We start from the raw sequence: 23,736 nt of genomic DNA, 5'->3' as shown, positions 1-23,736 counted from the left end.
TAATACACTAAATCGAGACGCTATTTCCCCCGATTAAAGCAGAAATGCAGGCGAAGGCTCTACCGCCAAGTTGCACTTGCAGTAGCCGTGGTGCCTGAGCAGCCAGTTGGTACAGTATAGCTCCGGTTAGGGTCACTTTCCCAGACAATGCTGCCGTCCGACTCCTTCTTGATGAACTTGTATTCAAAAGTGGTACCGACGGGGAGGGAAATAGTGGTAGTCCACAATGGGTTAGATGATGTATACGAGCTTGCAGAAAGAGCGATCGCAGACGAGGTAGACCAAGAGCCCAGTTGGCTAATTGAACCGACGACATAGACATCCTCGCCATATGTAGTAGTGACCAGCTCATTGAAGGTTACTGCGACAGATGTAGCAGCAGTGCATGTTGTCGAGGAAGCAGTGGTGCTCGTCTTGGTAGCAGAAGTTGTTATAGTCGAACTAATAGAACTAGTGCTTGAAGTTGATCCAGACCCGGATCCTGAAATGGCAATGTCGGCACAGTGGAGATACACCTGAGCGGTCTGGAACGAGTTCCACCTGAAGCGAAGCAGAGTGTGATCCGAGCTGTAGTCTGGGATCTTGATTTTCTTCGTGACTGTATAGCCGCCGGCAATAGTCGTCTTGCAGGAGTTCAAAGCAGCGCCATCCACGCCCTGGCAGCCGCGGTTGGAGTCGGCGTTGAATGCATTGCAAGTAAACCAATCATTGCGGTAACATGCCTGATCAGAGGTACAGTCAGGATTATAGCCACAGCTCTGTCCATCAACATCGGTACATTTCAGTTCACCATCCAGGAAGCAATCCTCGGCGGCTTGTTTCTCCTCCGTCGTTGGGAGATATCCTGGGGTCAGAAACAAGTCGACTAAAGTTTGATTCTGGCAGACGCCGTAGGTAAACATGCCACCGTGATCTCCATTGTTATCAACACACCATTGCACTTCAACGATATCGTTTGCAGTATACGTGGCAACCACGGAGTTGCCCCAATAATCGCCGGGTTGGTTGTAGTCCACGCTAACCCGGGCATTGTATCCACATGGTCCGCTGCGGCCAACCTGTGCTGCTTCCACATCAGGCCACGCAGTGACGGGTTCAAGAATAGAGCATTCAGGGCAGGTGTCAATGCCAGCCTGACGATGTTAAGTTAGCACTCTAATGTCATAAACTTGTCCTCCAGGACCATACCTCAAATCCCAGGCGTGTACGACTTGAAGGGATGGTCAAGTATCCGTGAGCATTGACCGATGTTAGCAAACCTGTCAATGCCAGAACACTTGTGGTCTTCATATTGTCGAGATGCGCTTTTTCGAAGGGGATTCAGAGACTGGTTGTGACATGCTCAACGCGACTATACCGTCCCCTTTTATATTGATTTTGATATGGACCTCTATGTACTGTATGCTCGGTTAAGAATGCATTCCATAGACGAACAAGCCTAACAGCCATTAACATCATGGTCCTAGACCCAAACCCCATTGTGGAAAAGACCGCCGGGCTGAAAATCTCGGCATATCTTGGCACTTCTGCTCGTGTCTATATATTTCATGCTGAATTCCAGTGATATTGTGCCAAACCCGATAATTATCCGCTCACAATCAGCCATGTGGACAAGACTAAGGAGAATCAGTGTTAGGTCTACGCCAGTTTCTTGAATGATCAGTGACTCGATAAGCCGATGAATCTCCGCTTCCCCGCATATGCTAGTTTAGCGAGGCCCCGTGAAGAATCAGAGAATGGGAGAGTCCTCCAGTTGGTTGGTTGAGCGACGCTAGAGTAGGAACCGAGATGAAAGGCGTAAGATCCTTGTCCAGGCGGCGCGGAGTGTTAATGTATCATGGAAATTCGGCAGGGTAGGGCGACGACGGCGTTCGGAATTCCCGCCTACCCAGGCTTCCGGGGTGCATGAGGACACAAATCCTCCGAGTGATTTTGGAATAATTGTCTGACTGAAATATATGTATCTTAGGCAGACAGAAAAATTGGGTGCGAAAGGTGTTATTGCTGTCGATTTATAAAATTCAAAGTCATGCGTGCAAGAATTGGATGTGAACATTAGACAAGAACACCCTTGGCATATATTGTGTCCTCGAAATGCATAATTAACGCATGTACCGTGATGCATAAACCTATTCTACTTTTGCATTCCCAACGTTCTGCTTATCTTGGGCAGTGGAGTTTCATACATGTATAGACATCTAGTCAAAGCACTGCGAGTGAACATCACCACTTTAATTTTACTAAGAGAAAACAAGTAAAACCACACCAGCTAAAGAAAAAAGTATATGAAGTACAAGGCATAAACCCATATACTCCCTTCTAGGTGCGTGGATCTCGTGAGGCAGTTCAGATACTCTCTGCGTGTGGCACTGTGTACACATTTGTACCCCACATTACACATGCGTTGCTAAGCCTCTCTAACTTATGTTTCAGAGTTAAAAAAGTTAAAAAGAACATTGAGATATTATCCCACTTTAGATGGCTTATCAAGGAAGAAGACCGTTATTCAACGTCGCAATATACCGCCAAAATATCTTGACATCACCTCGCCTTCGTCGGCTGCAACATGCTGACGATGGAAGGCTTTGTTTTGTCTTTGTAAGAGCGTCGCCACCACCGCAGCTCATTCGGTATCTTGACCAGCTCGTCTATAGGAGAGGAACTGGTACGAACAGGGTGAAGACGGGTTTGATAGCCGGTTTCCCACGGACCTCACGAAAGGCCACCAATATCGGAACTCAACCCAGCCCCGGTGTGCTTCTGCAAGAAACCATTGGTGCTTCGAATAGTAATGTATTATACACACAACTTTGTTTTGTGTGTGTACGACGACTCGAATATGATGACTCCGCAATTCAACAAACCCTTCTGACGTGTAACAGGCAGTCCTGGGCGAAGATGCCATGACAACCTCAGTAAGTCTGCAGTAGACAATCATATGGGATTAGAATCTCCACTAGCCTAAAAAAGACGTCACTGGGCAAGTTGTTCACAGGTCGAATGAATGGAGGTTGTCATTATAATTCCGCTTTCCGGGGTATCGAGCGGGCCGGCCCGGGGAGTTTCTATCCACTCCGGTGATGTCACTTGGACTTGAAACGTGCTCGGGGGTTCTAACCAGGCACGCATGTGTTTACCTAGAGTATATTTTTGTGTGACACGACAAAACAAAAGCAAGCATAAGGTGCACAGCTTACGATACAGGCGAGGAACCAAAAAGCCAGACAGGCGGAAGGGGAAGTGTGGCTCGAAAAAGAAACGACTGAAAGGCGCGAGAGGTAGAACGTCCGAGTCAGATCCGATACTTCGTTATAGTGCTGGTGGCGGTAGCATATTGCGCTGCCTACGGTACGCAAGGATAAACCAGGGGCCTCGCGTGCAATGACAAAACATGCGGCACCCGCGTCCTCGATGCCTTCGGCCGCAAAGAATCATTGCTACGCCGCTCTTTGCCTCAGATGTCGTACCACATGCAATACCACCACTATAAATCTGGCGAGCGGCTCGGCCATATTGAAGACTCCTCGTAGCCACGCACACGGCCGATCCACCGCGCTCATCTCCAGTATTAATCGAAGAACCCGTCCCCAAGAAATACCTGCATTTGAAAAAGCATCTTGTTCTCATCCACCCCAACACTAGCCCAGACGCCGTGACATACACTCTGCATTATTTTGAGGACGGCGCTACATAGGGCTGATATCATTATTGGATGCGATGGCATCAAGTCCCGGGTCCGACGCGAACTAGGCTTAGTTGACTCGCCCAATTATTCCGGTCGGGTCATCTACCGTGGCTTCGTCAAGTACAAGGATTCGCCCGAGGATACTGTGAATCTAATTTTCTGTGTCTGCCTATCGGCAACCCGGCTACTCAGACTGGTCGTGTCGGTGTGATTTGGTTTATGTCTGAGTTCCCTCCGTTCCTGGGATTCTGAAAACGGGATGTCCAGGACGGAAATTGGGACTCTCCCTCATCGGGGTATATTCATAACATGTTCATTTACTGACATTTGCTGGTAGGGTGTCTGCATGGCGATTGAATCTGGCATTGCACTGGCCATTATTCCTGCGCACTGGAAAGGGGCTGACCTACCGGTTGCATCCCAAATCTATTAGGATCTACGTAAGCCCGCCACTGATTGGGTTACGAAGACCAGCTTTGAAGCTGGTAGACTTGCAAGCTCAGACGAACTAGATCACTTGAATCACTTGAGCGACAAGTTCAACCCGGAGGTCCTGATGGAATGTATGAAGTGGATCATGGAGTACAACGTTCTCGATGACCTGAAAGTCAAGGGTGCACATTACGTGGAATCCCGTGGGTCTCGCATTTAACAAAACCTGACCATCGGTGGCGCAGATATTCAACATATATGTCTGGCCTAAGCTGGGAGGATGGGCTGCATCTCTATCTACGAATGAACTTGCGAATATGTGCCGTCGACCGATATGTATGATTGAGCCTTGAGCCGTGGTTTTGTTTGCTTTTAGTTTGTCTTCAAAATTCGTGCATTAATGGTAGAAGCTCTATGGTATAGTTATTCAAGCAATATTACTGGCACACTTAATACGTTTTATTGTTCCTTCGCTGATATATCTCATATTGCATGAACCCAGCTGTACATTTCAGCTAAACGAGCCAAGTGGGGATAACAGTTTTAGTAGATAAGGTATTTAAATTACTGTAAAAATGAGAGTGACTATCACTGTTGGGTGGGATAGGCCTTTTCATCGCAGTTACGGTGTCCGTCCTTGGCACTGTTCTGTCGGGGCCCGCGGACTCCATGGGATGACCAACCATTCCCCGCTTTCTAGATCGATTCCAGACAATTGACACTTTGCTTCATAATACGAGTGTGTAAGTATTAATAATTCTATACGAAGCTTGCTAATCAGCCTTTGGATCAATTTCTGTGGTAAAGTCGAGAATATGACCATCCAGGCAAAATATTCACCGTGGGTTGCCTATTTCGGCTATGGCCGACCCTGTTTCTCCACCTCAGTATATTTCTATCGATTACTATAAAACCTGCTGAGCCCTCTTCCAATATTTTGATTTCTTTTGTAAGCACATCTTTGTTCTGACACCTTGCTTAGAGTCACTCATATTTCCTTTCTGTCCATTTGCTCACTCTTTATCTTTTCTTTTCTTTTACGAAGTACTCGGTCCGTTAGGTCCGGTGTTGCTCGCCCACCTCGAAACCATATCCATTGTGCAACCCGAAGGTCAATTTGCCAACATGCGCCTAGCAATTGCAGGATCGGGTGACTTGGCCTGTTATCTCGTCGAAGAGTTCACCGCAAAGGGCCACGATGTGGTAGTGTTATCTCGCAGCCTGAAGCCTCGGTTCAATGGTCTGCCAAAGGTGACGCAAGTGGTAATTGACTATTCGGTTGAATCAATTGTCAATGCGATCTCGGACTGCGAAGCCATGATCTCCACGATCCTCGACTATTCAGAGGGGTTTGTACATGTACACCTTGCCCTAATCGAGGCGTGCAAGCAGAGCCGCCTCTGCAAACGATTTATTCCCTCCGAGTTTGGTGGCAACCTTGAAACACACCCTGAGCAGCCCGAGTTTTACTTCCGCACACGCGAGCCTGTGCGGAAGATGCTTCGTGAGCAGACCGAGTTGGAATGGACTTTGGTTTCCGTGGGCTGGTTAGTCGATTACGTCGTCCCGGCAAAGAATCGGTATCTCAAGGACATTGGACCTGCGTTCCCGATTGACGTCGCCAATCAAACAATGGTCATACCTGGTACTGGAAGAGAGCCGGTCAATATCACATGTGCCCGGGATGTAGCAAGGAGTCTTCTCGCTTTGTTGGAAAGCGCGAAGTGGGACAAATACACCTACATCACGGGAGAGAAGACATGCTGGGAGGACGTTAGCCGCACTTTCACCAAGAAGTATCCTGCTCTTTCTATATCCTATAAAGATGTAGCGAAAATAGAGCAGGAGGCAATGACGGAAGGAGATGACGCTATCTTCGCTGAATACCAACTCTTTTCTGTCACGGGAGCAGCTTGCTTCGATGATGCCACGGTCCGGGACCAGAGAGAGAGGTTTTTCCAAGGGATTCACTTCCGCAAAGTCCACGATCTCCTTGAAGCCGTTGATAAGGACAATCAGGTTATAGTTTAATTGTTTTCTAGAGGCAGCATAGCTAGAGTTCAATATAAGGCTTCTTTCCTAATTCATCATCTGAACTAAAGCCGCTGGCTAACTCAATACAGCTGCTAAGGCCTCCTCGTGCTCCCCGCAATTGATGAGTATTAACATTCCATGGGTGAAGTGCCAATATGCAAGTCGTTTTCAAATACCAGAGGCCCCCACTAGTCGAACTGGTGAACTGTCATGATTTGGATCTTAGCTAACTGAAAAAAAGTGGAAGATACCATAGGGCTGTCACGCATAGATTTTACACATAGAATAATCGCCGAGATGATGGGCTTTTAGAAACCCGGATTTTTCTCAAGACTCGGCTTTAGCTGTTCCAGCGGAATCTCCTGGGTTAATAACGATAGGATGCTGGTTGCAAGAAACTATGTTGTTGAGGTACGGCGATTAGGAGAAGAATGAAAGTATCGAACCCATCTTGAAGGATTATGGTTGATCTCCTGGTGGTAGGCATCTCCAAGTCCAAAATGCTAGTTATATCTGCCGTGTGACCGTTTGAAGATAATCAACAATGGCTAAAATAAGCTCAGCGGGGAGATCCAATAGACATCCCAATACCGTCCCTTTTGCAGACCAAGGACTCTGGAGATAAAACAGTGTCTACAACTATTGTATTGCACAAACGAAGGCTGGAAAAAAAGATGATCGATTTTCACCTTGTTAGACCTTCTAACCTTTCGAGTACCCAGGGATCCAAACAAATACCACGAACCCCAAAGAAGACTAGCTTATCATTACAGCGAAGGTCACAAATGTGTAGGCAGGCACTGACAGTGTCCCTCAGTGAAGTATTTGGACTCTGCATTGTTCATGCATTATTTTATTTTTAGTTTTGCTTTCAATTTTGTGCTCCCATTTGCCCATCTTCCAGCTGTAAAATTAAAGCAGATATGTTCATTGGCGCATTTCTACATAGTCTTCTAGTAATTTTAAGAGGCTCTGTATGCAGTTGGTGACTACGGGACTCAACAAGGCCTTGATTATTGTCTCTTATTTCTAACCTGGGCGACATCTTGAAAGTCCCCGACCTTCGAGCCAATGACATGATATTTCAATTTATTAGGAACTGCATTGGCGATACAAAACAATGACGAACCAGTTTCGAAAATGAGATATCCGGTGTTGTTCCACTACACCCTAGGACAACTTTGATTTGACAAAGGCTATGGCCTGCGATCCGTACTCGGCTCCATAGCCCTGGTGGGTTGCGGCGTTACTGCCGTTGCAGCAGTACGGATCGGCAGCATCACAGTACGACTTGATCTTACTAGCCGACGGGCATGAGAAGCCAGCGGGACGTGCGTCGAACTAAATTTAACCATCAGCCCCAGTTTTTAAGAATGTGGAGGTATGGGGCAAAAGACTTACACCTCCTGCAGCGCATGTTCCAACATCGTATGATAAGCCAGCCTTGAACAGCGGGTCGCCCATAAAGATTGCTGCCTTGATCATGTTCACAGCGGAAGACGACAACGGGATGGCAGTGTTCGTGTAACCTTGGTTAGGGACACCGCCGCCGCACAAAGCCGCGTCCATGATTTCACCACCCTGTAGCAGAAATCAAGCCATGTCAGAAGATTTCAATTGCGGGTTGAATGACAATTCTCGTCACTCACCTGGGAGTATCCAACTAGAACGAGCTTTGTCTGGGGACACTGTGAGTTGTACGCATTCACAGCCGAGGCGACAGCTTTAATTCCTTGAGCAACTGAGCTGGAATAGCTCACCCCTCCGCAGGAGGATTGTCCACCACATGCAGGGTAGCTGATTGCCTCGGAGGTGGAGCCTGAATAGGCACTCAGAATACCATTGACAACTGTGATAGATGAACCGTAGCCAGGAGAAACACTGGTCTCGCGAGCACCGAAGACATGAACGCCAGGGCAGCTACGCTTCTCAAGGTCGACTTCGAGTGGAACAGCGAGGCTGCTGCTGAGAAGGAGGGAGAGTGCGACAAGATTGAAAAACATTTTTGTGATACGAAAGTCAAACAATGCAATGTGTTATCGTGATGATGGCTCTGCGGTAAATTGAATGTTCAAAAGAACTCAGAGGATCTTTTAAAGAAGCGTCTGGTCCAGGAAATAAACGCCGTTCCTTGTTTCCGCACGGTGCTATAATCAGGGTAAGTAGCGTCTTCCCCTGGTCCGAAGACAGAGTCTTGCCTAAGATCCAAAAGGGTTTGAAGTTTCAATCGAGTGTACAGGACCATGTGTCAAGTTTAGCCGGGAAGTTATAGCAACACCAAAATTAGCCTGAAACCATTGACGTTTCGGCGCAGGCCGGCAAGAATGTCTTAGCATAGATGGTCGGTCTGCTTCAGGCTATTGTACTCCTTAATGCGACACGTACCTAGACTTGATCCCGGAGCTCCCCCGCATTATTCAGAGTAATTAATTCGCAGATCCTCCCGAATGGGGAGTCGAAGACTTCTGGGTCCGGCTGATCTGGTGGAAAGGATGATTCTCTGGTATGGGGTCAAACTAATTATTATCTTGCCCTGGATGTAGGTATCGAGATAGAAGCAAGAGTCTTTGCGGGGATCAGTATAATGCCGACCGAAACGAGTAATATCAGAATTAAGACGCAACAACGTTACAGCAGAGGACACATTCGCAAATCTGCTTAGAATGTTGTGTGATAAACAAATGCCCGGCCCTTGCGTGTGATGTGTTGGGAAATGAGAATAAGGAATTCTAAGTCCCAAGATGATCGAATGGAGCGCGGACCTACGTCTATGGCCTTCAAGGTTTCTAGGTCACATTTTGTCTATCTAAGAAAGTAAACAAGCTTTCGAAACAGAGTTACGTTGCATACGACCCACGTTCATTCATTTTTTTGTTGTTGAGGGAAATGAAGCAGGAGAAGAAGAATCATGGTACCTCAGTGAAACAGGCAGCTTCTTAGCTAGTTGCCCTTTGCCTAGCGCTAATAACGGAGTCATAGGCGATAAGACACGCATCACAACAGAAAGAGCATATATCTCCTCCTCCCAAACTCTGAAGAGACCTGAGGCCCGTAGCAACAGACTAGTATCGTGTCTGAACTTAAAAGTGGACATTTGCCTAAATGCATGTACAGCTCTGTCGGTGCTTCTACTATATGCGTTACTCTCTAGGTGGGGATGGTTTCGGTTTGGAACAGGGATGATTCCAAGTGATAATCCCTCAGCGAATTATTAAGTAGAGTTTGGTTTCGCTTAACGGAACTAATATCATGCAGGGCTATAAACTCCACCAAGCTACCAAAGTGAGTATGAAGGGTTCCCCGCGTCGGCGCATTGACAGGGGTTACAGGGGTGTCAGTCGAGTCGCTAAGCACATGGTCTCTTTTCATGTGGTGAAACAAGTTAAAACAAGGTACCCGTACACGCCAAGCCTCGGATACCACTGTTATTAATACGACGGAGGATAGAGTCATATTTGCCTCGAAGCCACTTAGTTTTGAGGCGCCAAGCAAAATCTAGGCTAATACCGATGCTTCCTTTGGAGTAATGAAGTTAGGAAATATCCATGATGTACGAATGACAGCGCTTGGTGCCAAGATACCAGGGTCCGGGATAAATCAGCACTTTCTACGCTAGAAAGGCCAGCAAGTAAATGCTTCGCCCGTCCGCAATTCATGGCTTGTTTTAGAAACAGCGAGTTCCTTGGCTTTATTATAAGAGATATCGGATCTTTCCTTCTGGTTATTCACTGCTCTTTCCAACCTTGAATATCCTTCTTCTATTTTCCTCTATTTCAAAAAATCGGAAGAAACCGAAAATAACTATTTTACAAGATGGTTCATCTCAAGGCCATTGCCGTGGGTATCATTTTAGCGGGTCATGCATCTGCTGGAGCTATTGGGACCCGCCAAGCCTCTGTTAGTATCAATGACAAGTTCAAGGCCCATGGGAAGAAATACTTGGGCAACATTGGTGACCAAGGAACCTTGACCAAAAATGACAAGAACCCAGCCATCATCAAGGCGGACTTTGGTCAATTGACTCCTGAAAATAGCATGAAGTGGGATGCTACTGAGCGTAAGTGAGCTATTCGCGAAACTGAAACATTGAAAGCTCATTTAAAATTCAGCTTCTCAGGGACAGTTCTCATTCACAGGGGCGGACTATTTGGTATTCAAACCCCATTCTTCACATCTGGTGCTTTTGGTTTAGATTCTCACACACTTCAGGTTGACTTTGCCTCGTCAAATGACAAATTGATCCGAGGTCACACTCTTGGTAAGTTTCTCAAACTTCCATTAAATTCTCGAGAAGAGGAACTGACCGTCTCTCTTCAAGTGTGGCACTCCCAACTGCCTACTTGGGTCTCTTCGATCACTGACAAAACCACTCTGATCGACGTGATGAAGAACCACATCACAACTCTGATGACTCGGTACCAGGGCAAAATTTACGCTTGGGTAAGTTGTCAAATTATAACCCAACAGATACATGAATTTTCATGCTGCTAACCAACATCAGGATGTTCTCAATGAAATTTTCAACGAGGATGGTACCTTGCGACAAAGTGTTTTCTACAACGTCATTGGCGAGGACTACGTGCGGATCGCTTTCGAGACGGCTCGCGCTGCAGACCCAAGTGCCAAACTGTATATCAATGATTACAAGTGAGCGCCTGGGCACCCCTTAGGGTCTTGATAACAAGAAGCGCTGACTACGACTAGTCTCGACACTGCCTCATATGCCAAAACGACCGGCATGGCGAGCCATGTCAAGGCTTGGATAGCTGCCGGCATCCCGATCGATGGAATTGGTAGGTGCATTGCCACTTTGGCGTATCTTACATGCTTGCTGACTTTACCCGAAGGATCTCAAACTCATTTGAGTGCTGGTGGTGGTGCTGCAGTCTCTGGATAAGTACACCTTGATTTTGTGCAGAGCGGAGCTCTGGCTTACAACCCTAAACAGCTCTCGATGTGCTGGCCAGTGCTGGAACTGATGAGGTCGCTATCACTGAGCTTGACATTGGTGGCGCCAGTTCTACCGATTATGTTAATGTAAGTTCTGCTAAATATTGATTAGAGATGTGCTAATTAAACTTTCCTGCAGGCTGTCACTGCCTGTCTAAATCAACCAAAGTGTGTCGGGGTCACAGTTTGGGGTGTTGCAGATCCCGTAAATGACCCTTGGAGCTACATTTCAAATAAATACATACTGACTCTCATTTGCTTTAGGATTCTTGGCGTGCCGAATCTACTCCTCTGCTCTTTGATAGCAACTACAACCCAAAAGATGCATATAACGCCATTGCAGCTGCGCTCTAGATGGAAAATCCCAAATTTGCCATGACCTAAAAACACATTTTCTATATCATCTATATCACGCCACAAAGAAAAGAATGGTCGGATAAAAGGTGACGAGTTGATAGATGGCATTTAGCTAGTGGAGTGATCAAGATTATACAAACGCGATTTTAAGTGCGTATGCATTGGACAGTCACACGAAAGCTTCGAAGCAAGTGTACCGTTTCAGTTATTGTTTTTGCCCATTTTCTAGTGCCTCGGGTTGTAGTTCTTTAGAAATGGTATTTTATAAAGGTGGGGGTGCGAAAAGACTTGTGGCCTATGGCTGTATCTTGTCCCTTTCAAAACGATCGTGGCCTTCGTCAAGTATTGCTTACCGTCTTATAATGTTAGTGGCTTTAATTGGGCCATTCAGCCTCATGGTCTGCATGATTGAGATTCAATGATCTCTTTAAGAAGTACGGCTATCAAACTACCGGCTGGAAGTGGTTTTTGGAGAAGAACAAGGTCTTGCTTTGAGGATTTGGGGGGGAATTTCTAATTATTGAGACATAACTGAGCAACTATAAGACCCGGGATTGCAGTTGTACCAGCAAGACACAAGAAAAGATCACTAGCAGCAGGGGCGCCACCAGTATAGTCCGAACTCATGTTGATATCTGAAGTAGAATATGAGCCCATGTGGGCGCTGATAGGAGGGAGGGAGAGCGGGATCAATTCTGAGCTCATAGAATGTAGCTAGCAAGATTGTACTGGCCAAAGCGATCACTGAAATTCTTCCATAGAAACGTCCTTTGATGTGACTCAAGATACAGGCGAGAGGCTGATAGCCTCAGCCATAACGAAATCAAGCATTTACATGGCTTCATCATAGATCTCCGCTTGATAAGTGTTAATGGTGAACTCCGCCTACTCACTGTTCTGGTTGGTCCGTAAGAACGTAAACTTATAGCTGTCTGTTGTCACCCCGTACACGGTAGCATATCGGCACGGTTCGCTTGCCTTCCGTTCCTGATGAACCGTAGCTTTTAGAGATTAACTATTCTGCAAGCGAGTGGCCCCTGTAAGCGAGTGGCCCAGTTGGAACACCTGATATACGAAGTACATTCAAGAGCTTATATATATAAGATTTGTTTCAGATCCACTAAAGTTGGAGATTTGATTGATCGTTGGGCACGACGCTTTTGTCTTCTTCCTGTGGAATTCGGACAGAAATCAATCCAACATCATCGAGCGCCTCTCCACTCCACATAATTGGAACACGGCCCAAATTCTTATCTCCCTCACGTTCTGCATATTCAGCGATCTCATGGCCCCCTCTCGACGCACCAACCACTAGCATTCGAGTATCCAGATAATCAAAGGCTGGTAGCGCCCTCCACCCTTGCATGCGGATCGCTTCAGTGACCACCAGAATTATGATCACAACAGTAATGCTTGCACTTGCAATGATATAATCCCGTGATCCAACACGGAGAGCTTCGACGTATACCACAGTCGGCGCGGAAATTGTAAATCCGCTCACCTGCAACTGCGCAGATGCATAGGCAACAAGCATGTCGTCGATATAAGATACTATCGCATTTTCGACGCCTTTTAAAACAATCTGTGAATATGTCATCGTTCTATTTGTGGTCGCGTTGTTTGTAATAGAGGTCCGATAGTCGCTGATGCTAGCGTTAAAGGCATCACCAACAGTCGAGCGGTAGAAACTGGTCTGGTCATTGGAAATGAGCTCCAATTGACGCATTAACACGTGCGTCATATTGCCGTTAGGGTCAATGTTGGAGACTTTTCCAGATTCGGAAAGCGAAATCTTGTAGATAGTGATGTTGCGGTTGCTCACGTCGACAGAGACATTAAAGCGGGTTGGGGTAAAGCTCACAGCGCACTGGACTTGATCAAGATGTTCATAGGCCTCACCCGCTGCTATAGCCATATATCGGGTTGGAGTTGCCCATGTGATAGGTTGAGCCGCCACGCCAATCGCGACAATTGCGCTGGTGCCATAGCCTATGTAGGTGGAATACTCGCGGCTGGTACTATCTGGAAGATATCCCACGACGGGATAGAAATTGTCGGCGCTCTGCGATTTTAGGGCAAAATCTGAGCTACTGTTGTGGATGCAGGAGACAGAGGATGCGAGAGCCACCTCACTATACGTATAGTTGACTGCGTGAGGGATATTGAGAACAGACTGATCATTGAGACCGGCGCTTGCACCTGCTCCATATGACCGGCCATGATAGTTGTAGCGTGTATTGTCGAGCTTATTGTGGTTGCGAATGCTGCCATCAACCGTTGAGGCTGAGTTGGCTGACGCAAGAAGAGATCCTAGGAGGCCCATGCCAACCGAGTAGGTGAAGTATCCTTTAGTGTTCCGAACAGACGGGCCAGATGAGTCGATTTGGCTAGGGTATTCCTTGATAAGTGTAATGTTGGACCAGTCAGGAATTTGAATTGTGGTATTCTGGGTGTTCAAGGTGTTCACTGGGGTGAGAGCACCAGCCCATATGGCAGAGAAAGCGGTATGTAGATTGCTGAGGAAGAGAGTGACGACGATCGTCCAGATCGGATGGCTCCAGTTTACTGTCGGAGTCGAAAGCGCCGACCAGAATCCAAGTTTGTTTAGTGATACTGGGGCTTTTGTGAAGGAAATTCGGGTTGCCAGATTAATCAGGCGACAGAGTGCAAAGACCTCGATAGCTGCCAGGGCAGCAGAGATGACTTGAACCGCTGTTTGAACAGAGGAGCGCCATTTGTTGACTATGTTATAAAGATTCCCCGGCAAGATCCAGCTATCGACATCGCCGTATAGAAGCAGGATACTGAGTGTCAAAGGCATCAGAAGCAAGATAAGTTGGAGACTGAATAAAAGGCGCTCGCCACAGCATCTTTGTTTGCTTTGCTCCGGGGTATTATCCTCGTCCGCTGTTTTTGCTCGGACGAAAGAATGCTGGTTATCGACGAGCATGGTTGAGAAGCAGGAATCTGGGGAGTTGAGATGCTAGAACGAAACAAAATGTTATGCAGATCGGCTGGAGCACACTTAGTCTGTATATATTTAGCCCCTAAATGAGCCATGTACTGTCAATGACCAAGCCTTTCTTACAAACAATGCCGCTTGCGTATTGACTACTACTACCCCATCCTGTGACATATAAATAGGTTGGGATCATAATGTATAGTCTACAGTAGATCTACCAATTAGGAGGGTTCAAAAAGGAGCCCTATTATCGGGCGACACACCTACCAACAATGGAACCACCGCTAATAATATAAAGAGCAAATATCGCTTCTTGTGTTAAATTGTGAGGTGTGTAAGCGCCGCGCTTTCTGCATTGCAGCCCGCCTGCATGTGCCAAGGGATCTGTTGTTTCAGGTGGCACCAGGCATCCAATAATATTGAGTTTTGCCTCATGGGGTCTGCTTAAGCGCCCAGCAGGGTGCGCTAGTCAATGCATACCAGATGCCAGAGTCTCCAGGCATGAATATCTTATTGCCAAAAAAAAACCCAACCCCATGATCTACACGCGACCGATATTTCCAATGATATATCGATATTTATGTTGAAGTCATCAACTAACAGACGCTCCGAAAACTGTTTCCGAATCTGAGTTGTTAGATACACATAGACCAGGTATCAAACCTAACACCAAGCAATTCGTCCAAGAACGAACCCCTCATGGGATGATTGGCAGAAAGATCTCGAAACGTTTCCAGTGGAACCATTTATCCCTGCTTCTTTGATGATTTCAGAGATTCCAGAGCTCGTGTTGCTGGACCAATGGGCCAAGCAAGATCGTTTGTGGGATCATCGTGCACTTTACCAGCCGTAACTAGGTCCACAATTGCGACCGCGACATAGCCGCCAATGGCAGTGAAGATATGCCACCTGTTTCTCGTAATTAGCGATACGGGGCTATCGCATATATAACCAAATGTTGAAGAACATACCAGCCGTGGAGCTCAGTGAAGAATGCCAGGGGCAGCCCAACTAAGTGCCGAGTTTCGGTCAATATCCCACAGGCCCAATCGTCAATTAGCCACACAATATAACCAAAAGCGAAAGAAGCTAGAGTTGTCAGTGATTCTATAATCTTCTCATCTAGGCGGACGGGATGTCTTAGGAGGCGGAACATACAAGAACCAAAGAATGCGATGTTGCGGATCTTTTTCCTGATCAAAAGATCTGGCACTTGTTGAGCGATAATTTTCAAACTTTCGGTCGCGATCAGGTATACTGCGATCCCGAAACTCACAGCGTGAAGGATGAATTCGTCCATGACGATATGGATCACCATCACCAAAGTGAAAAGGGTAAGAAGGATAAGTCCGACTATCCTAGTCCGTTGTGGACTAGCATTGAAACTAAGAATTCGATACAGAAGAGGTGTGGTGAGAAGGTGCATCGACAGTTCATCCGCTTGAGTCGTAGAGTTAGAGGGTGCTATTGATGAATGAAGATGACGGGAATCGGGAACACCAACACATCTGTGTGTGATATTTGAGAGTCATATGATAGCCTCCTGAGCAGACGCCAACTCCAATCAATCCATAGTATGAGATTGATCGAAGGCCACCAGACTGCTGCTTTTGAGCGAGCTTTCTGAGGCCGTAGATACCGTAAATTACTAGACGAAATTGTTAATTAAGCTTGGCATGTTTGAACTTAGTGTACTCACTAAACACGAAGCTACTGAATGTGTTTATAAACTCCGCGACGAATCGTGTCACTACATAATCCTTTTAGGCAAATCAGTGGACCTTTCTAGAAGGGTGACGTGTGACAGGGATGTACCTCTTCGCAGAAACTAGAATGAGTTAGTATTGCAGGACTTGACGGAGGAACCTAACATACTTCAGGTAAGAGGTTTGGGTTCCCCAAAAGGGAGCAACCACGTAGCGATCCATCGTGTAAGAAGTAGAGAGTGTCAACCTGGGACTCTCCAAAGCCAGAAACCGGGTTGCCGGTGACGGTCGGCAAAAAAGCGGTAAACAATGGCTGGATAAGCCTTGCCGGATGTTCCCGCGTTTAGCCCCTAAACACCTCGGGGACAAAGCCTTCGTATCTTTTTTCCCAACTCGAGTGGTCAAATATTATCGCTGGTGGAGGGGAAATTATTTTGGTCCTTGTTGAGGATCGAATTTTCGAATAACTAATGGCGGTATTTAAGGGCCAGTCTCATCGCGTCTATATTCTTATATGCTGCACGAATTCAAAAAGGACGCAGCTAGACTGAATTCATGCATGCTGCTTCTGAGCGAATGAAAACCGCACATGGCCACTACGGCAGAACAACGAATTGAATCCGCCATTTTTACATCCTTTCACGCTTACATAGTTAACCCACCAGTTTTAAATAACTACAACCTAAGCCACTCGAAAATGGTCAAAAAAGAGGTGAAAAAAGAGAGGTCGAAATAGAGCGAAAATATGCATAAAATGGTATACTTTTCGGTACAGACCACTAATGTACCTACATGGTGTGGTTGTCAAATGTCCCTTGGCCTCCAACTAGCTCAACCTCCAAACTAAGAGCCCCTCGTTTCGATGCCTTTCCCTTTAGATGGCACACCAGACGCATAAATATCTGCGACTATACCCTATGGTACGGGGATCAGTCCATCTCAAAGGCCATCAATCTGATAATCGTGGAGGCAAAGAAGGGCTTTTCTGAGACAAAAATAGCCCAATGCCTAGGCGATATGGGTATTTTTCTCGAATTTATACCTTTCTAACTGTCTAATCTCTAAAAGCTATCGTTCATCAGGAACGGAAGGCAAGCCGACCGTGCCGAAGTGCTACCGTGTACGGGGGTGGTAACAGACAGTTACAAGTTTACGTTCCTACGCATCAACCAGAATAGTGAATAGGTGGAGTTCACAATTAACACCAAGGGGAGACTTATGACGGAGTTGTGTCAACGCCCGCCTTTATCATGTGTGAGGCAATTAGCCTCTCGCCATGTACATCCCGAATCGCATCGAAGGGTGTCTCAATGGAGGAATTCCAGTGATCGCTTTCGCCACCACAACCTTGCTGACGTGCCAGAAAGGGAACCGTACCGGCGAGCCCTGGAAAAACCCAAGCTCACGTGGCTAGCATGGAGTGGTATCTTACCTATTTTGTATTATAGTTTCCAAGCTTGCTTCTCTCCCTCGTGCCCTTCCGGAGAAAGTTACGGCTGAATTACTTGTAGGTCATTAGCGAGGATTAGTCTCGTATGCTTAACTAGAATACTTACTTAGGGGGTAATTACAGCAATTTGAGCCCCATAGGAGCTATGAACATCAGCCCTGGCTCTCCACACCAGGATCTAGATCATCCGGCCTTACTCCATTTACAAGGTTTATTCTCATCCCAGGGCTCCGCCCATGACAGCCGCTCAAGTTGTCGTGATATTATGCACCTAGAATAATCATTTTTAATAATCCTTTCTGTGTAGGATGCGGCTAGGAATGACATAGAACTTCCACCGGAGGGCGATACAGAGAGACCATTCTATTTTTCAACAATATCTTGCTAGGAGACTTAGATAGATATTTGACTGGCACTCAAGGTCTTGCTACTCTGGATACTAGGGGTTGTTCGAGCATTTAAGATGTTTGAACCTTCTTTCTATGAAATGCAACTTGGTCATGTAATTTATAATTTTAGCTTCATTTTCACTCATACATCGGTCAGTGAGACTGTCCATCCTAGTGGGCCATGTCTTGGGTCGTACCAGCTATTGAAATAAAACTGTAACCAAGCGATGCCAGAAGTTACGGCCCGTTGCCTAAATTACATACAAGAGTGAGAGCACAAAGCTTTGCACGGCAAAACCGAATGGGCTTGCGGTCTGGATAACACCTGAAGCACCTTTAACGGCTTCTTCAAATGCGGTCGGCGTACTCATATCAGGAACAAGTACCGTTGATACGCGACCGGCATAATCAGAGTGAAGACTCTTCACTGTCTTTGAATCTGCTTCTGACCGCACGGTACATCGGACATTGTAGCCGTGGGCAAGAAGTGCATTTATGACATGGGACACTAGCTATCCAGATGCAACTGTTACTAGCACTGGATCCCGCGTTACGGTGGACTAGGGCTTGAGGGCCATAGTGAAAATTGTCGGTTCGACGGATGGGGCTTGGTAATGCAACATACAAGTAATGGAAGTCAAAACTGTATGAGATTCAGTAAGCTTAGTGATACTAAAGTGTTGTCGGTCCCTCCCTTCCTCCCTCCCTCCTTCCTCCTGCTTTCCCTCGTATTTATGCTGGCTGTGAAGTTCATGAAGCGGGGTAAATTGACAAGGATGATCCTGGATGGTATAGCTAAATAAGCCATATTGATGGCCTCTCATATAGCCGACAAAAACGTCAAATGTTAAATAGATAGAAAGATGAACCTTCGAAATTGCTGTGCAGCATTTCACTTAGACATGAGTGAGGTTATTTATGCATAAAGATTTGGCAATGACCACTCTGGTCTAGATGCGCCTCTTCGTACTCGGCTTTAGATCTTGGTTGACTTTCTAAAAATTCACAGAAAAAAGATTGATTAATGTGCGAGGGGGCCCGAGGAAGTTGAAGTTGAGTTTGAAGAGTTCAGGATGTATAGGAGTTGTAAGAGCCACGTCGCTTGATGTTGAATTTGATGAACATGTTTTCCGATATAGCAGAAGTAGGTCACTTACCAATGGTTCTTACCATCTGGTAACACTAATGAGATGTTAGGATAAATTATGTTTACCCAATATGGAGGTATGTTGGGCTTGGCATTCGATTCTCGTATCCTAAGCCACACATGAGGTCACCACCCTAAATGTGCCGTGCTCACTCATCTAATTATTACAAACATGTAACGTTTCTGCTGTAGTAAGTCTCCGGCACGGGCAAATTACAATTACAGTCCCTGATCTGTCTCGGATATTCAAATTGAATTCCTCCGAAGGCATGTCATTAAGTTACCGACCGTTTATTACCTATGTACCGAATTTGGAAGTATGATCATGTCCGCTATTCCCGACTGGTTCACTTGGAGGGAGAATCATGGCCCTCCAGGAGTCATGAGTCATGGCTTTTCTGGCTACTCTCAATGGATGTTGATGGCTGATGGTGCATGGTACAAAGAGTGCTCGACATAAAAGCCGTCGAGAGACCATCATTTTCACATTCTCAACAACTATACTTTACAGTCACCATTCCAACTTCAAGAATCCAAATATGTCTAAGCTCGTCGTCGTCATTGGCGCAACCGGTTCCCAGGGAGGTGCAGTTGTCAGCGCCCTTCTGCAAGACCCCATCTTCAAAATTCGCGGCTTGACCCGCAATACAAACAGTAAGGGTGCTCAAGCCCTCGCTGCTCAAGGAGTTGAGGTTGTTGCAGCGGATTTGAACGACGAGAAGAGTCTGATCGAAGCTTTCAGGGGTGCGCACGCCATTTACGCCATAACAGACTTCTTCGAACCATTTGTAAAGGAAGGTCCCGAAAAAGCCATCGAGATCGAATACCAGCAAGGCCTCAACCTGGCTCGTGCTGCTTCAAAAACATCCACTTTGGAGCACTACATCTGGAGCACCCTTCCCGATGCCATGGCGCTGTCGAAAGGCCAAGTTGCCGTGCCTCATTTTGCCGCTAAAGCTCGGGTTGATGCATTCATCAAGGCGGACAAATCACTGCTCAGCAAGACGGTCTTCCTTTGGATCACTTTCTATGCGAGCAATCTGTTCTATCCAATGTTCACCCCAATTGATGCTGTGAGTGCTAAACTGGATCTTTTATCTCTCGCCACATCACTGACAATTTATCCTTAAAGAAACCTGCGGGAAGGTACATCATTATGCTTCCTGTCGCACCAACAACTCAAGTCGCATCTCTTGGTCCTTTGTCAAACGTCGGCCTTGCCGTCCGTACTGTCCTCACGAACCCCTTTGCAATTCATAATGCAGACCCTCTGAGCTCAACTCCGGCCAGATACCTTCTTTTGACTACCGGATTTTACGATTTCAGGGATTATTATAATGTTTGGGCAAAGGCTGCCAATGGCAAAACAGCAAGTGGTACCACAAACCTTGATGTTGAGGTTCTTGAGATATCGATGGACGCCTACGACACGCTTTGGCCTCTCTGGGGCAAGGAGATGGGTCTTATGCTGAAGTTCTGGGAGCTTGTGGGACCTGAGAAGAGCTGGTCCACGGTTCATGGTGATGATGTGATGGTGAGACTGCAGGATCTATTGAAGGAAACTGGGCCAGCCATGGTTGGTACTGAGGAGGCCTTTGGTGAGCTGGATTGGAGCTCTGTCTGAAACACATGCTTGTGATTACCGAGATATTTTGGTACTTCCCGTTGTTTTGACCTTTTTTTGGATGTTTAGCAAGCCAGTTAATAAATTTGTGAACCACTTTTTTACACGCACACTACAAACTTCATATGCTTCCTGGCCTTAGAGAATTGATAAATGGAGGGCAGGAATAGAGATTTTGCACCCTCGATCATCAATCGCGCTGCATGTCTATCCACAGAGCATGTCCGCCTACATTATAAGCCGCCCCGAGCCAACCAAACGATCTTATGAAGTTTTTTATCTGATTCTAATCTTGGATGCTATTCCGTGCCGAAAGCCTCCTCGTCTGTTCCGTATACCAAGTTTGCTGTGGGCTGCCACGCGCAACTATTCCTGCGATGGAAGCACACCAAAGTAAGATTGCACTGGTATTTTGCTTTCCGCTAGAGTCTTAACTGCTTTCGATTGTATCCCGAACGACCATGAGTCGTTTATCTATGTGGGCTATAGATCGGGGAATAGAAAAGTGACGTAGGTGCTATACATCAAGGCTGCTTGGCGGCATGTGTAGTATAGTTGCAGACCATAACGTTAGAACATATCGTCGACTTGAGACGCAAGATCGTTGAGAATCAGACTTGGAGAGTCATTCTCGGTTGGCAGAGAGAGAAGCCGGTATTAAACTAACTTATATTACGGTTCTCGCCGGTCTTATCAATAGTTATTGACTTGCAGCAGCCATCGAAAAGTGCTTGTATTGTTCGTGATAGCCCACCCAGATTGACGAATACTTCAACCAAATGGGGTTGAATGCCTAAAAGGAGTAGGTTATTAAAGCCAGCATCTCCCAGTGTTTGGTTTGATGCTGTGTCAGATACCTGGGATATCGAAATACATGGTTGGCATGTGTATGACGGTCCACTTGGGTCAAGCAGGGGGTACACAGAATTTCGCGACGGTGTTGAGAAACACGGGCTTCTATTATCTAAATAGGCCCTTGCTTATCGGTAGAGTGGGCGATGATGTACTAGATACGTGCTAGCGATCTTTTCTGAACGGACGGCTTCGCCGAGCACTAGGCGAAACAAAAGCTATAGAGGGTTTTAGGCTGTACACTATAGTCATCGCTAACCCCTATCAGGAGGATGGTTGCGATTATAGATCACTCGAGCGTTTAATGCCTTGCAGTGTATCGTTCTAGTGGAGAAATATCCAAAACTCCGCCATTTTAATCTATCACGCTTTTTAGTGACACAATCTGATATCATCTCATTGCTCTGTGCACTATCAGAATCTATTCGCTCTCTCAAGCTGAGCATGCTGAAGTTCCTTGATAATGGTGGAGATGGGCATGGTCTGCTTAAGGAGATACGAACAATGATCCACGCGAAGAAACTGTGGGCGGATAGAGATGCGCACTCGCGACCGGCTGCTTCAATTGATTTACAGCTGCAGCATCGGCCACTTGGTCGTGCAGTGTGGCTTGAAAAGGAAGTGCAGGAGTTTATCTATAAAGAGGGTCAGAATCCATTCTCCGAGCGAACCCCGCTAGACATTTCATAAGGGATTAGAATCTAAAGGGATGCATTTGAGCCTAATTTTGAACGACCTAGTGCCGCTAGGGAGGTTTGGTAAAGATGAGGATTCCAATGAAGAATTGAAGTATGATAACGGGCTCCGTCGCAATGTTGAAGCTCTTTACATACAAGTAATCTATACAAGCTGAGCGCATACAATTTCCAAGCTGATTTGGGTACCGAGGTGATCGAGATCTTGCTGAAGATATCGGCGTTGCTTCCTGAGCCCCAGTACAGTAAGTTAATTTTAATAGAGAGCACTGCATGTACTAGCAGACGTATTTGTCGGGCAACCTCGTGGGCGGAAGTACTGCGCCTGGTTTCCCATTATGTTATGTTCGTGGAGTAGAAGTCAAATCTCTAAAGACCTTTCCTTTTTTTTTTTCCTGCTAGGCTGGAAAGCGGCACACGGTTAGATGGAAGTGAAATTTGTAGAATCTTTTTCCAGTATTTTCTTTTGCAGTATCTAACCTTGGGCGTAGAATCACGAAAAATATCAGCCCTATCGATACTAGCTGCTCACTATATATATATATGCTGTCCTGACAGACACCTGAGCATTATTCGATTCAAGTATAGTTGGAATCCAATACACGTGCGGTTTCTAATGAAATTAGCATATATTAAAAAGATAGTCCAAGAAACAGAGGTGACGTTGTCAACGTTGGAATGATTCAGGAACTACTTTGGAACTAATGGAAAAGTTGGTAAATCTACCCAATGCTGTCTACAAACCACAAGTTCTTCTCATGTGGTGTAGGGGTTTAGCATCGCTCGTTTTCAAATAGTCTGACTATTGATCCGTGCAGACCGGGGTTCGAATCCCCGCATGAGAGCTTCTTTTTTCCTTTTCTTTTTTATTTTTCCTATCACCGAATGTTACTCTTTCTCCATTGCTTGCAGATACATTTTTTTGTTTTCTACTGTGAAGCGATGCTAGGCGTCAAAGCGCTTTTTCCTCGGCTTGGTATGTTACTAGTTTACTCTTATTGTATTGTGCTTGATAGAACCGTATTCTGAAATTTATCCCATCAAACCGTCTCATGTGGTGTAGGGGTTTAGCATCGCTCGTTTTCAAATGGTCTTGACCATTGATCCGTGCAGACCGGGGTTCGAATCCCCGCATGAGAGCATTTCTTTTCTTCTTTTTTTTTTTGGCTTTTTGGCAATTTTTCTACCTTAGATAATATTACCTTTACTGCATCACCTGCAGAGGTTTCTTTCTTATTTTTTTAACCCCTTTTTTTGACCATGACATCAAGTCGCGTCCAACTTTCTTCGTAGGTAGAGTCTGTATTTGCTCCGATCTACTCCGATCTACTCGCTGTTTATAGTCTCTTATCTGCTCAGACCATCCAATCAAATCGTCTCATATGGTGTAGGGGTTTAGCATCGCTCGTTTTCAAATAGTATCTACTATTGATCCGTGCAGACCGGGGTTCGA

At 46.1% G+C, this 23,736-nt stretch overlaps 9 protein-coding genes across 9 annotated transcripts; 4 read left to right on the top strand and 5 right to left on the bottom strand.

Annotated features, from left to right (window-relative positions):
* Nucleotides 1-59: 59 nt before the first annotated feature.
* Nucleotides 60-1,290, bottom strand: N7446_004092 (uncharacterized protein; the record flags this gene model as incomplete). The annotated part of the gene is made up of 2 exons (XM_058512841.1): nt 60-1,133; nt 1,189-1,290. 2 exons carry the CDS (start codon nt 1,288-1,290, stop codon nt 60-62), a joined length of 1,176 nt encoding a protein of 391 aa, XP_058374170.1.
* Nucleotides 1,291-5,242: 3,952 nt separating this feature from the next.
* On the top strand, nt 5,243-6,148 carry N7446_004091 (uncharacterized protein; the record flags this gene model as incomplete). The annotated part of the gene is made up of 1 exon (XM_058512840.1): nt 5,243-6,148. The coding sequence occupies one exon, from the start codon at nt 5,243-5,245 to the stop codon at nt 6,146-6,148; it is 906 nt and encodes a 301-aa protein (XP_058374169.1).
* A 22-nt stretch (nt 6,149-6,170) lies between these two features.
* On the bottom strand, nt 6,171-6,420 carry N7446_004090 (uncharacterized protein; the record flags this gene model as incomplete). The annotated part of the gene is made up of 2 exons (XM_058512839.1): nt 6,171-6,356; nt 6,403-6,420. The coding sequence occupies 2 exons, from the start codon at nt 6,418-6,420 to the stop codon at nt 6,171-6,173; spliced, it is 204 nt and encodes a 67-aa protein (XP_058374168.1).
* Nucleotides 6,421-7,321: 901 nt separating this feature from the next.
* N7446_004089 (putative acetyl xylan esterase (Axe1)) lies at nt 7,322-8,154 on the bottom strand (the record flags this gene model as incomplete). The annotated part of the gene is made up of 3 exons (XM_058512838.1): nt 7,322-7,492; nt 7,553-7,732; nt 7,801-8,154. 3 exons carry the CDS (start codon nt 8,152-8,154, stop codon nt 7,322-7,324), a joined length of 705 nt encoding a protein of 234 aa, XP_058374167.1.
* Nucleotides 8,155-9,964: 1,810 nt separating this feature from the next.
* Nucleotides 9,965-11,455, top strand: N7446_004088 (endo-1,4-beta-xylanase; the record flags this gene model as incomplete). The annotated part of the gene is made up of 9 exons (XM_058512837.1): nt 9,965-10,208; nt 10,269-10,409; nt 10,470-10,591; nt 10,653-10,798; nt 10,856-10,944; nt 10,999-11,028; nt 11,100-11,188; nt 11,241-11,306; nt 11,366-11,455. 9 exons carry the CDS (start codon nt 9,965-9,967, stop codon nt 11,453-11,455), a joined length of 1,017 nt encoding a protein of 338 aa, XP_058374166.1.
* A 1,123-nt stretch (nt 11,456-12,578) lies between these two features.
* N7446_004087 (uncharacterized protein) lies at nt 12,579-14,408 on the bottom strand (the record flags this gene model as incomplete). Its single annotated transcript, XM_058512836.1, has 1 exon — nt 12,579-14,408. One exon carries the CDS (start codon nt 14,406-14,408, stop codon nt 12,579-12,581), a length of 1,830 nt encoding a protein of 609 aa, XP_058374165.1.
* A 758-nt stretch (nt 14,409-15,166) lies between these two features.
* On the bottom strand, nt 15,167-16,348 carry N7446_004086 (ceramidase; the record flags this gene model as incomplete). Its single annotated transcript, XM_058512835.1, has 7 exons — nt 15,167-15,329; nt 15,392-15,509; nt 15,579-15,860; nt 15,925-16,068; nt 16,120-16,180; nt 16,236-16,248; nt 16,296-16,348. The coding sequence occupies 7 exons, from the start codon at nt 16,346-16,348 to the stop codon at nt 15,167-15,169; spliced, it is 834 nt and encodes a 277-aa protein (XP_058374164.1).
* Nucleotides 16,349-19,651: 3,303 nt separating this feature from the next.
* Nucleotides 19,652-20,736, top strand: N7446_004085 (NmrA/HSCARG family protein; the record flags this gene model as incomplete). The annotated part of the gene is made up of 2 exons (XM_058512834.1): nt 19,652-20,185; nt 20,245-20,736. 2 exons carry the CDS (start codon nt 19,652-19,654, stop codon nt 20,734-20,736), a joined length of 1,026 nt encoding a protein of 341 aa, XP_058374163.1.
* A 1,296-nt stretch (nt 20,737-22,032) lies between these two features.
* Nucleotides 22,033-22,278, top strand: N7446_004084 (uncharacterized protein; the record flags this gene model as incomplete). The annotated part of the gene is made up of 1 exon (XM_058512833.1): nt 22,033-22,278. The coding sequence occupies one exon, from the start codon at nt 22,033-22,035 to the stop codon at nt 22,276-22,278; it is 246 nt and encodes an 81-aa protein (XP_058374162.1).
* Between the last annotated feature and the right edge of the window lie 1,458 nt (nt 22,279-23,736).

This window comes from Penicillium canescens, assembly GCF_028828765.1.
Source record: "Penicillium canescens strain IBT 15451 chromosome Unknown utg000003l_segment0_segment0, whole genome shotgun sequence".
NCBI classification, from domain to species: domain Eukaryota; kingdom Fungi; phylum Ascomycota; class Eurotiomycetes; order Eurotiales; family Aspergillaceae; genus Penicillium; species Penicillium canescens.
This window is presented reverse-complemented; position numbering and strand designations above follow the sequence as displayed.